Source organism: Eriocheir sinensis, chromosome 22, assembly GCF_024679095.1.
Source record: "Eriocheir sinensis breed Jianghai 21 chromosome 22, ASM2467909v1, whole genome shotgun sequence".
Lineage (NCBI taxonomy): Eukaryota > Metazoa > Arthropoda > Malacostraca > Decapoda > Varunidae > Eriocheir > Eriocheir sinensis.
This window is the reverse complement of record NC_066530.1, coordinates 16,988,805-17,004,920: the sequence shown is the minus strand read 5'-3', so window position 1 is coordinate 17,004,920 and position 16,116 is coordinate 16,988,805. Positions and strand designations below refer to the sequence as shown.

Sequence of the window (16,116 nt, the reverse complement as noted above, 5' to 3'; positions counted from 1 at the left end):
TCGACCGAGCAAAAACGACAACAAAATAAAAAATGAGAATCGACGACTTCAAAGAATGATTTTTTTTTATATGAGAAATCCGGCAAGTGTGGGATGGCGGGAGGGGGGGGGGCAGGGGAAGGGGGGATCACGAGGGGAAGGGAAGGGAAGGGGGAAGGGGAGTATAGCTGGAAGGTGATGGTCGTGAGAGTGAAGATGATTCGGAAGGGGAGGGGAAGAAAGGGAGAGAGAGGAGGGGATAGGAAGGCAGAAGGGAAAGAAATGTGAGGAAAATGAGGAAGAAGGAGAAGGAAGTGAGGGAAAGGAGAATGAAGGAAGGTAGGAAGAGGAGGAAGAAGTCAGGAAGAAGAAAAAGAAGGGAAGGGAGAAGGAGGAAGACAGGGAGAAGAAAAAGAAGGAAAGGGAGAAGGAGGGATAGTTGTAGGAGGAAGGAGGGAAGGAAGAGGAAGAAGAAGAACAAGAAAAATAAAGAAAAGGAGAAGAAAAGAAGAAGAAAAAATAAAAGAAATAAAAATAAAAAGACAAGAAAAGGAAAGAGAAGAAAACAGAAAAGAAGAAAACAGAAGAAAAAGGAGAAGAAAAAAAGGAGGAGGAGGAAGAAGAAGCAGAAGAGAGGCACAAGACTTTAAAGACCTCGGTAACGCTACTTCAAGTCTTTCATAACCTTTTTCTTCCCTCCTTCCCTGCACTGTTACTCTCCCTCTCCATTGTCCCAAGACCTGATACCTTTTTTACCCTGTCCTCTTTTTTAGTCCTCTCAGCCTCCTTTCATCCCGCCCCCTCGCCCCCCTCGCCCTCCCAGCTCCTATTGTCCTTTCTCTACTGTTCATACGCCCCCCTGACCCCCAAACCACCCCCCTCCCCCTCCCATGCCGCTAGAATCAATCACTACTGAGATATGCTAAAAAAAAACACTAATGGTCTTTTTGAGTAGAGGACGAATGGAGCGATTGAGGTAGAAGAGGTGGGGATTGATGGAAGGGTGGATGGGTAGGGTAGATGGGTGATAGGGTGGAAGGGATGCTGTGGAATGTGGAAGAGGGGTAAGATGAGTGGAGTATTTGAGATGGAAGAGATGGGAATGGTTGGGAATGTGAGTTGGAGGGTAGATGGGTGGATGGGGTGGAATGGATGCTGGGGAATGTTTGAGATGTGGAAGACGAGGGATGTGGAAGCAGAACGGAGAAGAGTACAGCTGAAAAGGAATTGATGATGATGGGATGCTTAAGAAAAGAATGATAAAGGGGAGGATAGGAAGGAAAGGAGAGAAAGTAGAAGAGGGAAATTAGAACAAAGAAGACGAGGAAAGAAATTAAACTGATACAAATGAAAGGAATATGGAAATGAGAAGAAAGAGAGGAAGAAGAGGAAGTAGAAGAAGGAACCAGGAAGAAGAAGAAGGGGGGAGGAGGGCAAGGAGGTAGAAGAGAGGGAAAGCATAACGAAGAAGCGAACACCACCACCACCATCATCATCATCATCATCATCATCAGTTCGTACTCAGAGGAGGCACCAGGGTCGTCTCCGCAGGGTCGGGGAAACAAAGAAACACACACACACACACACACACACACACACACACACACACACACACACACACACACACACACACACACACACACACACACACACACACACAAAGGCCTCGAGGTCGGCTGGGGCGGATATTAAGTACTTTACATATTTGATTGCCTCTGTGATGGACGTCGTGGCTACTAATGCTTCCCCTGGGTGACACAGGAGGCGGCGGAGGGGAAGGTAATTAAGCCTCTGAGTGACGTGAATACAACGTGGCCTTGTTTTGTACTGTACGAGAACGGAATCTACTCTTGTAATGATGCCAAGTGAAAATAAATATACACGTACGTCGATATAAAAGAAAACAAGAAGAGATAACTACGTTTTAAGCACGAACAAAGAGAATCGTCATGTATTTCGATAACGTGACCCTGTTTTGTATTGTACGAGAACGGAACATACTTTTATAATGATGCCAAGTGAAAATAATCATACACATAGGTCGATATAAAAGAAAATAAGGAGAGATATCTACATTTCAGGCAGAAACTAAGAGAATCATCAAATATTTCGATAACGTGACCTTGTTTTGTACCGTACGAGAACTGAAACTACTTTTGTAATGACGCTCAGTGAAAAAAATTATACACGTGCGTCGATATAAAAGAAAATAAGAAGAGATATCGTTAATTTTTTTCGATAACGTGTACTTGTTTTATATACGAGAATCTACTCTTGTAATGCCTACGGTAGACATAATGATCCGTCGATATAACAAAAATCATGATAAGAGGTGCGGTTAGGTTAGGTTAGGTTAGGGTAGGTTAGGTTAGGTTAGGTTAGGTTAGGTTAGGTTAGGTTAGGTTAGGTTAGGTTAGGTTAGGTTAGGTTAGGTTAGGTTAGGTTAGGTTAGGTTAGGTTAGGTTAGGTTAGGTTAGGTTAGGTTAGGAGAATCGTCCAATCTATCTATGTTTTCTTTATTATATTTGGTCAGGTAATCATGAGTCACAAAGTCAGGTATGCTAGTGATACGATACAACCTTTGGAATCATCAACTATCACCCACCGTCTTTAGCTCAGCCTCTCTATTGCAAACACCTCCTTGTAATGTAACTCAAAAACTCACTCTTACAACTTTTCTTCGGGGTCTCACACTTCATAACATCAATCTTCTCACTTTTATTCTCCTTTCTAAACTAACTCCCATCCTTACTATTGCAAACCTCACCTCCTTGTAATGTAACTCAAAACACACTCACTCTTACAACCTTTCTTTGGGGTCTTACACTTCATAGCATCAATCTTCTCACTTTTATTCTCCTTTCTAAACTAACTCCCATCGTTACTATTGCAAACCTCACCTCCTTGTAAAGTAACTCAACACACACTCACTCTTACAACCTTTCTTTGGGGTCTTACACTTCGTAGCATCAATCCTCTCACTCTTTATCTCCTCTAAACTAACCCAAGTCAGCCTTACTATTGCAAACCTCGTAGAATCAGTCTTCTCTCTCTCTTTCTCCTGTCTAAACTAACCCAAGTCAACCTCACTATTGCAAACCTCACCTCCTTGTAATGTAACTCAACACACACACACAATTCACAACACCAGCCTCCTCCCTCTTGCCCCTGACCGCCTTTACTCACACATGCCGGCCAGTCACACCTCCTAAGCAACGTCTGGGCCCTTAAGCCGCCTCCAAGCACCGACAGAGACGCTGGGGCTTAAGGGAGAGGAGAAGAGGGGGAAGGTGACGGGTGGCTTTGATGCAACGCCCACAGTCTTTAAGCGGGTAATTGAGGGAAGAGGAAGCTGTCATTGAGTGTATGCTTAATGAAGGGACTTAAGTGGTAGTGACTGTAGAGTAAATAGTCGTGTCAGGTCAGTTCCCTTTCTGCTCTCCTCTCTCTCTCTCCCTCTCCCTCCTCTTCTTCCTCCTCTTCTTCTTTTTCCTCTCTTTGTTCTTCCTTCCTTTCCCTTTCTCCTCTCTAAATATGCTCCTCCCTTCTCTTCCTTCTCTCTCCTTCCTCCTCCTCTTCTTCTTCCCTTTGTTGTTCCTTTCTTTCCCTTTCTCCTCTCTCAATATGCTCCTCCCTTCTCTTCCTTCTCCCTCTCTTTTCCCTTCTCTCTTCCTCCTCCTCCTCTTCTTCCTCCCATTCATCTCCCATTCATTGTATCGTTTTTTTTCTGCCTCTCTCCATCTCCTTTCGACATTTTGCCTCCCTCCCTCCATCCCTCCTTCCTTCTCTTGTTTTCATTTCTTCCTCTCTCCTTTCATTCTTGCTCTCTATCTCTTTCCCTCCCTACTTCTGTTACTTCCTCCTTCCCTTGCCTCCCTTTTTATCCTCCCCCTCAATCTCTCATTTTTCTCTTCTTTCTTCCACCCCTCTCCCTCTCTCCCGTCTTTATTTCTCTCCTTTATCTCCTGTTTCTCCTCCTTCCCACCAACATAACCAACACTGCCTCTCTCTCTCTCTCTTTTTCCACTTCTCTTTTCCTCTCTCTCTCTCCCTCTCTCTCTCCCTCTCTTTCTCTCTCTCCCTTCCGCAGTGTAATAATGACGCTGGTTTTCCTTGCAAATGACCTAAATTTGTATTAGAACCAAGTTAATGCTACTCGGCTTTCCTCCCTTCCTTTCTGCCTTCCTTCCTTCGTTCCTTCCTTCCTTCCTTCGTTCCCTCCTTCCTTCCTACATTCTTTCTTTCCTTCCCTCCCTCCTTCCTTCCTTCCTTCCTACATTCTTTCCTTACTTTCTTCCTTCCTTCCTTCCTTCCTTGGTCTCTCTCCAATCTTGTTCCTCTGCTTGCTTTCTCCTCCTCCTCCTCCTCCTCCTCCATGTCTCCTTGTTTATTTTATTTTTTGTTGTTCGTTCTCGTTATCTTCTGCATTCCTCCTCCTCCTCCTCCTCCTCCTCCTCCACTCTGAACACCCACCTTCCCTCGTAATCTTCTTTCATTCCTCCTCCTCCTCTTCCTCTTCCTCCTCCACTCTCCCACCTCCTCCTCTTCCCCTTCCTTATCTCCCCTTCCACCTCGTCAGCGTGCTGTCATTGGTCGTTTGAAGGGCCAATCAGCGTGAGGCAGCGGCGGATAAATAGCCAATCAGAGCGAGTCACTAGGCAGATAAGGAGCGAATCAACGGCGAGGAATTTGATGACGTCAGAGGTGAGTGCCAGGATCCGACCAATTAGAAGCGAGATATGTCCCCGCACCAATCACGAGCACGCGTGTGAATGTGGAACTAAAGGAAACTAATGAACTGGATTATAAACAGGTATTTTTTTCTTTATTCCTCTTTGTTACTCTGTTTTTAGTCTCGTCACAGTAGTATAAGAACGTTTTAGTATTCAGTGGCTTACCGACCTCTTATGAATCTCCTGTCCCGGGTTCGAATCCCAGCCTGGGCAGTCGCTCTTTGTCTCCGTCCGTCTGTCACTTAGCAACTTTGTTAACCTCCAGACTGACAGGTGAGGGCCAGTCATCCGTCTTCCCCAGGTGACAGGTTGGCCTTGAGAGTTACCTGCGCCCCCTCACCCTTCCCCTTCCCTTACCTGACCCTCTCCTAGTCACCCCTCACCTGTCCTCCTCTCTCCTCCCTGTATCTGTTTCCCATCCCTTCCTCCCCATCTGTTCCCCCTCTCCCACCCTCCCCGCCCCCTCTCCCCCCTTCCCTTACCTGCCCGTCCCTCCCTTTCACCCCTCCCCTATTCCCCTCTTCCTCCGTTTATCTGTCTCCCACCCCTTCTTCATACCTGTTACCCCTCCCCCTCTCCCCCCTTACCTCCCCCTACCCCCTCCCCCTCTTCTCGGTACACTGGCACTCGGGCACTTTGGCACTCTGCATTCAGGTGCTACACGGGCGATTATTTATATACTCGCGGCGCCTGTGTGGTGACGACGTTTATAGCTTGGTGTGTGTGTGTGTGTGTGTGTGTGTGTGTGTGTGTGTGTGTGTGTGTGTGTGTGTGTGTGTGTGTGTGTGTTCCATTAAAGACCCCAGCGTGTATTTTTCCATCGTTTTATGCCCTCCATCAACGTGCCTCCCCACACACACACACTCTCTCTCTCTCTCTCTCTCCCAAACACTCTCTCTCTCTCTCTCTCTCTCTCTCTCTCTCTCTCTCTCTCTCTCTCTCTCTCTCTCTCTCTCTCTCTCTCTCTCTCTCTCTCTCTCTCTCTCTCTCTCTCTCTCTCTCTCTCTCTCTCTCTCTCTCTCTCTCTCTCTCTCTCTCTCTCTCTCTCTCTCTCTCTCTCTCTCTCAGAACACACACACACACACACACACACACACACACACACACACACACACACACACACACACACAGAGACAGACACACATCCCCCCCTATACAAAACCCCCCTCCCTCCCCCCTCCCCCCCCCCCCATCATTGTTAACCTTTATGTGGTAGGCTCGGCGCGGGACATCACATTTTCCTAAGAGCATTTGTCCGGCCGGCACGCATTTGCATAAGAATAAAAGAGGGTTTGGTGTGAGTAATGGAAGGGAAGGAGATGCGTGAAGGGGGGGAAGGAGGAGGAAGAGTAGGAGGACGAGAGAGAGAAAGGTTGATAGGAAACGGAGGAAAGAGGAGGAAACGGGAAGGGAGGGAGGAGGAAGAGTAGGAGGAGGAAGAAAAGAAGGACGAGAGAGAGAGAGAGGGGTTGATAGGAAACGGAGGAAAGAGGAGGAAACGGGAAGGAAGGGAGTAGGAGGAGGAGGAGGAGGAGGAGGAGGAGGAGGAGGAAGAAGGAAAATGAGGATGAGAGAGAGAGTGATGGATAGGAAACGGGAGGAGGAGGAGGAGGAAAGAGGAAGGAAGGGAGTACGAGGAGGACCAGAGGAGGAAGAGGAAGAGGAAGGAAAAGAGGATCAGAGAGGAAGAGGTTGATATAGGAGAAGAAAGAAAGAGGAGGAAAGAGGAAGGAAAAGAAGGACGATAAAAGGAGAGGTAGACAGGAGAAGGATAGAAAAAGGGAAGGATAGATAGATAGAAAGATAGATAGAAAAAGAGAATGTATAGGGGTGACAAAAAATAAATGGCCCTGTTAATTTAGTTATATTTTTTTTTCAAAGTTAATTAATATCAGAGTGACCTTGAACTCTTCCATCCGTGTGTGTGTGTGTGTGTGTGTGTGTGTGTGTGTGTGTGTGTGTGTGTGTGTGTGTGTGTGTGTATGTGTGCTTCACCTTTATATATGTCCCCAGTGACTCAGACAGGTGTGTGTACATATGTCGGGCGATCTAATTTATCGATTCCACCTGTCTTTCCAAGGTATATATGGAGAGAGAGAGAGAGAGAGAACACACACACACACACACACACACACACACACACACACACACACACACACACGCTGATGATGAATTAATTATTAACGCCATTCAGAACGCGACTCGCTAACGCAAACAAACGCCAAGGTAAACAAACTTATATACGCATTTTCCTAGCTAACAAAAACGCAAACACCTGCAAGACTAGCAAACAGGTATTTTCTCCTTTCTCTCTCTCTCTCTCTCTCTCTCTCTCTCTCTCTCTCTCTCTCTCTCTCTCTCTCTCTCTCTCTCTCTCTCTCTCTCTCTCTCTCTCTCTCTTTCTTTTTCTCCTTCCCCTCCTTGTCCTTTTATTTCCTTTTCCTTTTCCTTCTCCTTTTTTTCCTCTTTTTTTTTTCTCTATCTCTGCCTTTCAATCTGCCTCTCTTTCTCTCTATCAGTCTATCTATCTATCAGTGTCTCATATCCTGATGCCTACTTGACTATTCTGCCTCCTTAGCAAACATTAACACCCTTTAGAATCCTTCAAAGTCCTTCAGTTAATCCTAGTCAGCCTCACCACATCTCGATCAGCCCCATCCTATCCCTCAATCAGTCTTAGCCCGTCTCAACCCACCTCAGTAAGCCACATGAAATCATAACAAATCTCAACAACAGCAACAGCATCTCAGCACATCTTGGCAACACATTCCTAGTAAGTCTCAGTCATCCTCAGCACCCGTCAGCCACTTAAGTATTCCTCAGTAAGCCCCAGATTCAGTCCCTGCAATTTTCAGCCATCTTCAAAACGCCTTACTCAGCCCTGTTCCTCCTCAGTTCTTTAAACATTCGAACTCCATTTCCAAGTTTCTCATCCACTGCATTTTTAGCAAAGTATTAATCTGAAGCGACTTGCCAGAAGGTTTTCCAGGTCAAAAGTTCTCCAGCGCCTGTTTAAAAAGCCTTTCGTTGAAGTTGCTGGGATTTTCATGAACTGTTTTGTGGGGTGGTCTTAAGAGGGGGCAGTTGGTAGGGGTGTAAGAGGGGGGGGCGATGGGTAAGGGTTTGAGAAGGGGGGTGAGGGGTTGGGTTTGGGATGTGGGACGGCGTATTGGTGCGAAGGTTTGGTGGGCATGTTGTGGTTGTATTCCCTTTAAAAGCTGTTCTATTTTTGTTACTAATTGTTATTTTTATGGAGTCTGGACACGCATCTCTCTTCGGACCACAATCTAGTAACAGGACACATTTTTCAATAATTGTGGTGTAGGCACATGGTACACTTCTATATTATTGTTCCTTCCCTCATAGCAAACACAAATTGTAGTTCTTCATCAACTTTAAGTAAAACATTTATTCTCAGACTAACTCAGAATTCAGCTCCTCCCGGTACACTCCCTTGATGTTGTCCCTTCCCTCATTGCAAAATCAAATTGTATCTCTTCATCAGATTAGAGTAAAGCACCTCGTCTCCCATTAACGCAGAATATGAATGTTCCCGCGCGGTGCACTCCTGTATTGCTGTCCTCTCTCTCCCTCTCCCTCTCCCTTCCTCGGGGCGAAATCAAGTTGTATCTCTTCATCAAATTAGAGTAAACCATCTTCTCCCATTAACGCAGAATATGGATGTTCCCGCGCGGTGCACTCCTGTATCGCTGACCTCTCTCTCCCTCTCCCTCCCTCGGCGCGAAATCAAGCTGCAGCCTCGTTAGCATTTCTCAGGTTGTAAACACGCACCTGGACCTGGAATTACTAGCCCGGCGTGCGTGTATTTTCCGAGTACACTGAGTAATTGTATCAAGGCGTGCGAGTTTAAATATAACATTGCAAGGCCCTGGCACACTGTTACCTTAATTCTGAGACTGGAGTGTTTGGAGGGCCTGTTTTGCGAGGGTGACTATTTCAACATTGGAGTTCTATTGTTTCTTGTTTTCTGAGGGCAATATCGACATGGGGTATTGTTATTGCTTGTTCTGTGAGGGTAACTATATTTGGGCATGGAGTTTTGTTGATTTTCTTGTTACGTGGACTTGTGATTACTGTGTGACCTCTACCCGTGTGACTCTTTTCCAAGGCTGTCATTTTTATCTTTCTCATTCTCCTTTTGTTTTTTTGTTCATTTTCTGTCTTTTTTCCAACGCTGTCAATTTTATCATTCTCCTTCTCCTTCTGTTCCTTGTTCATTTTCTGTCTTTTTTCCAACGCTGTCAATTTTATCATTCTCCTTCTCCTTCTGTTCCTTGTTCATTTTCTGTCTTTTTTCCAACGCTGTCAATTTTATCATTCTCCTTCTCCTTTTGTTTTCTTGTTCATTTTCTGTCTTTTTCCAACGCTGTCAATTTTATCATTCTCCTTCTCCTTCTGTTCCTTGTTCATTTTCTGTCTTTTTCCAACGCTGTCAATTTTATCATTCTCCTTCTCCTTCTGTTCCTTGTTCATTTTCTGTCTTTTTCCAACGCTGTCAATTTTATCATTCTCCTTCTCCTTTTGTTTTCTTGTTCATTTTCTGTCTTTTTCCAACACTGTCAATTTTATCATTCTCCTTCTCCTTTTGTTTTCTTGTTCATTTTCTGTCTTTTTCCAACACTGTCAATTTTATCATTCTCCTTCTCCTTCTGTTCCTTGTTCATTTTCTGTCTTTTTCCAACGTTGTCAATTTTATCATTCTCCTTCTTCTGTTCCTTGTTAATTTTCTGTCTTTTTCCAACGCTGTCAATTTTATCATTCTCCTTCTCCTTCTGTTTCTTGCTCATTTTCTGTCTTTTTCCAACGCTGTCAATTTTATCATTCTCATTCTCCTTTTGTTTTTTGGTTCATTTTCTGTCTTTTTCCAACGCTGTCATTTTTCTCATTCTCCTTCTTTTTTCTTGTTCTTGGTCTTGTTCTTGTTCTTCTTCTTATTATTCCTGTTCTTCTTGGTTTTATTCTTCTTGGTCTCCCAATTCTCCTTCTTCGTATTCTTCTTCTTCTTATTACCATCATTATTGAGACCCACGTAAGGGGATCCTCATCTCCGGCTTCAGGAGGAGTGGTTGCTTCCTCCCGTTCGTCAAGTGAAGGCGCCAACCCCTCCTATAAGGCCCAGCGGAGTCCTCACGAAGCGCCACATCTGCCTTAATGAAGCATGGGAAGCTGAATGACCACGCCTTCGCCTCCAGCCTCTTACCCCCGAGCCCCGCCTCCCTCACATCCCCGCCCCGAATCGTTGTTTTCACCTTCTCCCCTTCTCCCCCACGTTGTCTTCAGTCTTCTCCCCAACCTCCTCCCCTCTTGTCTTCTCCTCCCCGACCCTTGTATTTTCCACCTCCATCCTCACACCCGCGCCTCCAGCCTCCCCCCCTGAGCCCCGCCTCCTTCAAATCCCCACCCCGTCTCGTTGTTTTCACCTTCCCCCCCCCCCCCCCCCCGTTGTCTTCAGTCTTCTCCCCAACCTCCTCCCCTCTTGTCCTCTCGTCCACCGCCCCTTGTATTCATTTCCCTTGTATACATTTCCATTTTATATTGGACCCAAACCAGAGAAAGAAATTTTGTAACGGAATATGTATGTTGTGGTCAATAATAAACTAACTATAAGCTATCCACTGTAAAAATTTCATCCCTCTAACTCAACTCTAACGTGGTCAAAAAGCCAAAAAAATTATAACTAACTATTTTCCACCTCCTCGGCCTCCTCTCGCTCGCCTCGTCCCCGTCACGTTGTTTTCCAGGCCTGTCACACCCTCGTCTCGCCCGGTGCCTAAAGCCTTACCTTGCATGAGCCTCCTTTGCAAACAGCCTTAATTAACTCTCTGCCCACCTCACCCTCCCTCTCCCTCTCCCTCTCTTTCCCTTCACCTCTCTCCTTCCTCCTTTCCCTGCCTTCTCTTGCCTCTCCGTCCCTCCCCTGCTTTCCCTTCCTCCCCTCTATCTCTCTCCTGCCTTCCCTCCTTCACTTTCCTTCCTTCCCCTGACTCCCTTTCATTCCCCTGTCTCCCCTTCCTTCCCTTGCCTCCCCTCTTTCCCCTTCCTCCTCTCTCCTGCCTTCCCCTTCCTCCCCTCTCTCCCTCTCATGCCTTCCCTTCTTCCCCTTCCTTTCTCTCCCTCCCCTGAATCCCTTCCCTTCTCTTCTCCCCTTCTCCCTGTGCCTCCCCTCTTTCCCCTTCCTCCTCCTTCCTCCCCTCTCTCCTTCTCCTGCCTTCCCTCCTTCCCCTTCCTTCCTCTCCCTCCTCTGACTCCCCTTCCATTCTCATCACCCCTTCTCCCTCTGCCTCCCCTCTTTCCCCTTCCTCCTCCTTCCTCCCCTCTCTCTCTCTCCTGCCTTCCCTCCTTCCCCTTCCTTTCTCTCCCTTCTATATGCCTTCCCTCCCTCCCCTCCCTTTATCTCCCAGTCTTGTTGTGTCTGTTCTCATTTCGCTTTCTCGGTCGGTATTTTCAGATCCTTCCGCCTCTTACATCAAGTATTTCCAAAGGCCGAAAATAAGGTCAATCGGGTTCTAGTGAGTCGCTTTTTACGTTCACGGTACAGAAGAAAGGTCAAACTACCACCCGGGTCATGAAACTACCCCTTTTATTACAGCAGAGGAGTCAGTTCAAGGGCATAGAAAAATGAAACAAATGTGAAAAAAAAAACCGAAACTCCTATCCGAAAGCCTTGTCAAATGTGTGTGTGCTTGGACGCCGAAATGTTCAAGAAAATGACCCTTTGCAAGTCGCCTTTCCTCGCGCTTACGCCCTCAAGTGTTTCCGGAGACACGTGGAAAAATGACACCTTCTCAAACGTTCCTTTGTTCCCGGAGACTAAATCTTCAGCAAACTTAGTGTCGCTTGGGAGGAGGTGGGTGTGGCGCTCGCTGGGGTGGGGTGGGGTGGGGGGGGGGGGACAAGACGAGACAAATCCTCACCCACTCAGCAAGTAGGTCACAGACGTAATTACTCAGCCGTGGGTCGTGAGATGTGCCTGATGCCTTGGATATATGTTACAGCCTCCATTATGTCATCTCGTACAGCGTCCCAAGTGATGGAGATTGACCCACATACATCTGTACACAGTGTCTGGGAGCAGCGTTGCCAAATTATCGTATTAACCACATATCGTATCTATCATTTTTATGCCTCAAACTCTCGTACCTACACAAGTAACGTGAGTAAATAAAAGTTAGCGCTAAAACTGTTGAATATTGATGTTTTTCGTTCTTTGTTGTTATAGTTATCGGTCAGCAACTACGGAAATGAAATGCGATGAGTACGATAATTTGGAAACGCTCTCTGGGATGGGTAGTAATTTGGCCTTCCTGTCTAGGGGGATTATACGTTGCTATGGTTGGTATGATAAGACACTTTCACTTTTCACATCAGCTCTTTCTAAAGGTCTAAGAGGGGGTCAGTCGGGTTCTAATGAGTGTTTCCTTAGGCTCATGGTATAGAAGAAGGGTCAAACTACCACCAGGGTCATAAAACTACTCCTGGAAATGCCCACAACTCCTATGAAAGCCTTGTCAAATATGTGTTCTTGGGCAATGAAATGTCTCATAATACAACCCAATGAGTCGCTCCTTACAGCTTCCATTATTTCACCTCGTACAGCGTCCCAAGTGGTGGAGATTGACCCATAAACATCTATACACGTTATCTGGGGTGGTAGTGGTGTGGCTTGTTGTCTAGAGTGTGAATAAGTATGTTGGTCTGAGTCTCCTTACAGCTTCCATTATGTCACCTCTCACCGCGTCCCAAGTGGTGGAGATTGACCAGGATTCATCTATACACGTTCTGAGGGTAGGGTAGTAGTGTGGAGTCTCTGTTTAGGGTGTATGTACGATGCTGTGAGTCGCCCCATGGTCAGTGTCTACTCTAGGTTTGAGGGGAAGGTCTAGGGGTAGCTGAGGCCATTGAGATATTCCTAGGGGTGGGTTGTGGTGTGGCCTCGCTGTGTAGGATGTGTATACGTTGGTCCGAGTCGTTCCGAGGTGTGTGTCTCCGTCTAGCTAGGGGTGAGGGAGCAGTCTAGTGGGTAGCTAATGCCATTGAGATGTTCCTAGGGGTGGGTGGTGGTGTGGCCTCGCTGTGTAGGATGTGTATACGTTGGTCCGTCGTTCCGTGGTATATGTCTCCGTCTAGCTGGGGGTTGAGGGAGCAGTCTAGTGGGTAGCTAAAGCCATTGAGATGTTCCTAGGGGTGGGTGGTGGTGTGGCCTCGCTGTGTAGGATGTGTATACGTTGGTCCGAGTTGTTCCGTGGTGTGTGTCTCCGTCTAGCCAGGGCCAAATAAATTCCTTTGGCCCTGCGTCTCGCTAGGGGTTGAGGGGAAGTCTAGTCGGTAGCTGAGGCCATTGGGATCGCAGATGGCCATAAACGACGAAGGCTCGCACCCGAACAACCTCCCTCTCCCTTCTCTTCATCCCCTCAGACACAAACACAGAGATAGATAGATAGATAGATAGACATAGAAAGAGATAGAGACATAGATAGATAGAGACAGATACAAAGACAGAGTTAAAGAACATAGGACGGAGGACAGAGACACAGAGAGACAGAGAAAGGAAAAGGGAGACAGAGAAACAGACAGACAGAGAAACAGAGACAGAGAGAAAGAGGAGCAGAGACAGAAACAGACACACAGAAAGAAAAAGAGAGACAGGGAGAGACACACACAGACAGAGAGACAGAGAAAGACACAGAAACCGAGAAACATACACAGAGACAAAGAGAAAGAGAAGCAGACACAGAAACAGACACACAGAAAGAAAGAAAAAGAGAGACAGGGAGACACACACACACATACACACACGCACAGAGAAAGAGAGAGAGATGCAACCAGCAACCAGCATCTTTCTTCCGCCCCAAATATCCGCGGCAGCCAGGACGGGGCGAGCTATGAAAGGAGGGACATTCTTTGAGCCAGCCCGGGCCCTTGGGAGGCGGACGAGGGACCCGGAAAGCCCAGAGCGCGTGTTTGGCCTCCAGGACTGAATTGAATCTAGCGTCTGTGTCCACTTGTGACTTTACTTGTGTCGCCAATGGGTCTTAAACTATCACCATTATCATCATCATCATATTCGTCACCATCCTCATCCTTATCATCATTATCCTCTTCCTTCTTACCAGTAGCCAACATCGACGGAGAAAGAAGAGAAAGTGGGGTATTGTGGAAAGGAACATAACCTTCACTCATCCCCCTTATTAACTTCCACCAAAACGAAAAGGAGAAAGAATGGTCAACTTAGCCTCCACATATCCCTTTTTGTAACATCCACTGACACGAAGAGGAGGAGAAACAAAAGAGAGAGAAAATGATGTTAATGAAAAGAAAGTGTAACCTCAACACATCGCTCTTTGCAACATCCACTGACACAAAAAAGGAGGTGCAGAGAGGAGAGAAAACGAAGCATAATCTATCCATTGAAAGGAAAAAAAAAGGAGAAACAAAAGAGAGCGAAAATGATGCGTAATGGAAAGTCAATGTAACATAACTCTTGTCCACATCCATTGACACAAAAAAGGAGATGCAGAGAGAAGAGAAAAAGAAGCATAATCTACCCATGGAAACGATTGAAGGAAAAGCAAAAGAGAGAGAAAATGATGTTAATAAAATGGAAATGCAACCTCAACACATCACACTTTGCAACATCCACAGACACATAAAAGGAGATGAAGAGAGAAGAGAAAAAGAAGCATAATCTACCCATGGAAACGATAGAAGGAGAAGCAAAAGAGAGAGGAAATGATGTTAATAAAATGGAAATGCAACCTCCACACATCACACTTTGCAACATCCACAGACACATAAAAGGAGATGAAGAGAGGAGAGAAAACGAGGCATAGTCTATCCACTGAAACGAAAAACAATGAAAGAAACAAAAGAAACGATGAAGCGTAATGAATACCAAACAAATGACCACCCAAACCAACCAACCCACAACAACAGGACTGGAAGAAAAAGAGGAGAAATAATGGACCTTGTTGAAGAATCGAACCCTGAATCATGACCCACGAATCTCCGGAAATGACAAAACGCCGAAAAAAGGAACCACGCAAAAGACCTCCCCCTCGTACCCCATCCTCCTCCTCCTCCTCCTCCTCCTCCTCCTGTTCTCTTGGGAGCTCCGCGGGGGCTGCTTACTGCCCAGAAGACTTCCTTTGTTGGCCGAGGAAGATGCGTCCTCTCTGGGAGCTGAAGGGACCAAGGCAGGAGAACGTCCGGAAAATAACCATGTGACTCTTTTGGTCCAACTTGAGCGCATGAATGGGAGCATGTTGTGTGAGTGGTCTCGTGTGTGTGTGTGTGTGTGTGGGGGGGGGGAGTGGGAGTGGGAGTGGGGGAGAAGGGGGAAGTAGGGAAGTGGGCTAGTGTGTGTGTGTGTGTGTGTGTGTGTGTGTGTGTGTGTGTGTGTGTGTGTGCAGGGGTCTATATTGCTTGTGAATCCTATTAAATTGTGTTTGAGGAAAAGATTAGAGAAGAGAAGAAATGAGAGGAGAAGAGAAGAGAAGGAAAGACAGGAATATAAAATGAAAGCGAGACAGAGACAAAAAGACAGATAGAGAGACAGAAACAGAGACAGACAGGGACAGAGAGACAAAGAAAGAGAGACAGAGACAGAGAAGAAAGTTAGGTTAAGACGCGGAAGAAGAGGAGGAGGAAAGACCCTTGCTACTCCTCTTCCTCCTATTCCTTCCTCTTTTTTCCTCTTCCTTTTTCTTCCTCTTCCTTCCTCTTTTTCCCTATTCTTAAATATTTCCTCCTCTTTCCTCTTCTTCCTTTTTTTCCTCTTTCTCCCTCTTTCTTCCTCATTCTTCCTTTTTCCTCCTCTTCCCTTCTCTTTCTTCCTCTTGGACCAATGGAAGGAGGTGGAGGGGGAGAGGAGGAGGAGGAGGAGGAGGGGGAACTGAAGGAAAACCACGCGATTGCTCTTCTTCCTTCCACCAAATTGACTCCCGTTTTCTTTAAGTCTTCTTCCCTAAACTGACCGAGCGAGCCACCGACCGTATCGTGTAACTCCGATTTTCTCTCTCTCTCTCTCTCTCTCTCTCTCTCTCTCTCTCTCTCTCTCTCTCTCTCTCTCTCTCTCTCTCTCTCTCTCTCTCTCTCTCTCTCTCTCTCTCTCTCTCTTTTTCTATTGTTTTCTTTTGCTTTCTGTTCTTTCTCTTTTTTATGTTGCAATATTTAATCTTCTTTTCTCTCTCTCTTTTTATCTATCTGTCTCTCTCTCTATCTATCTATCTATATATCTATCTATCTATCCATCTCTACCTCTATCTCTTTTTCCATTCCTTTCTCTTGTTTTCTGTTGCTTTTCTTTCTTCTGTTGCAATTCTTAACCCATCGAGTATATTGTTTAACTTGGATTCTTTACTTTCTCTATCTTTGTTTCTATCTA

General features: G+C 46.1%; 2 protein-coding genes across 2 annotated transcripts in view; one reads left to right on the top strand and one right to left on the bottom strand.

Annotated features, from left to right (window-relative positions):
• The window catches only part of LOC127002181 (pseudouridine-5'-phosphate glycosidase-like), a 51,346-nt gene extending 41,410 nt beyond the window's left edge, over nucleotides 1–9,936 (top strand). Inside the window, exon 11 of the mRNA XM_050867866.1 lies at nucleotides 9,791–9,936. Coding sequence (XP_050723823.1) covers nucleotides 9,791–9,907 — 117 coding nt within the window. The 3' untranslated portion in view covers nucleotides 9,908–9,936. The remainder of the gene's footprint in view (nucleotides 1–9,790) is intronic.
• LOC127002180 (leukocyte antigen CD37-like) overlaps nucleotides 1–16,116 on the bottom strand; it is a 76,920-nt gene that overhangs the window by 28,216 nt on the left and 32,588 nt on the right. The gene's annotated exons all lie outside the window — the stretch shown is intronic.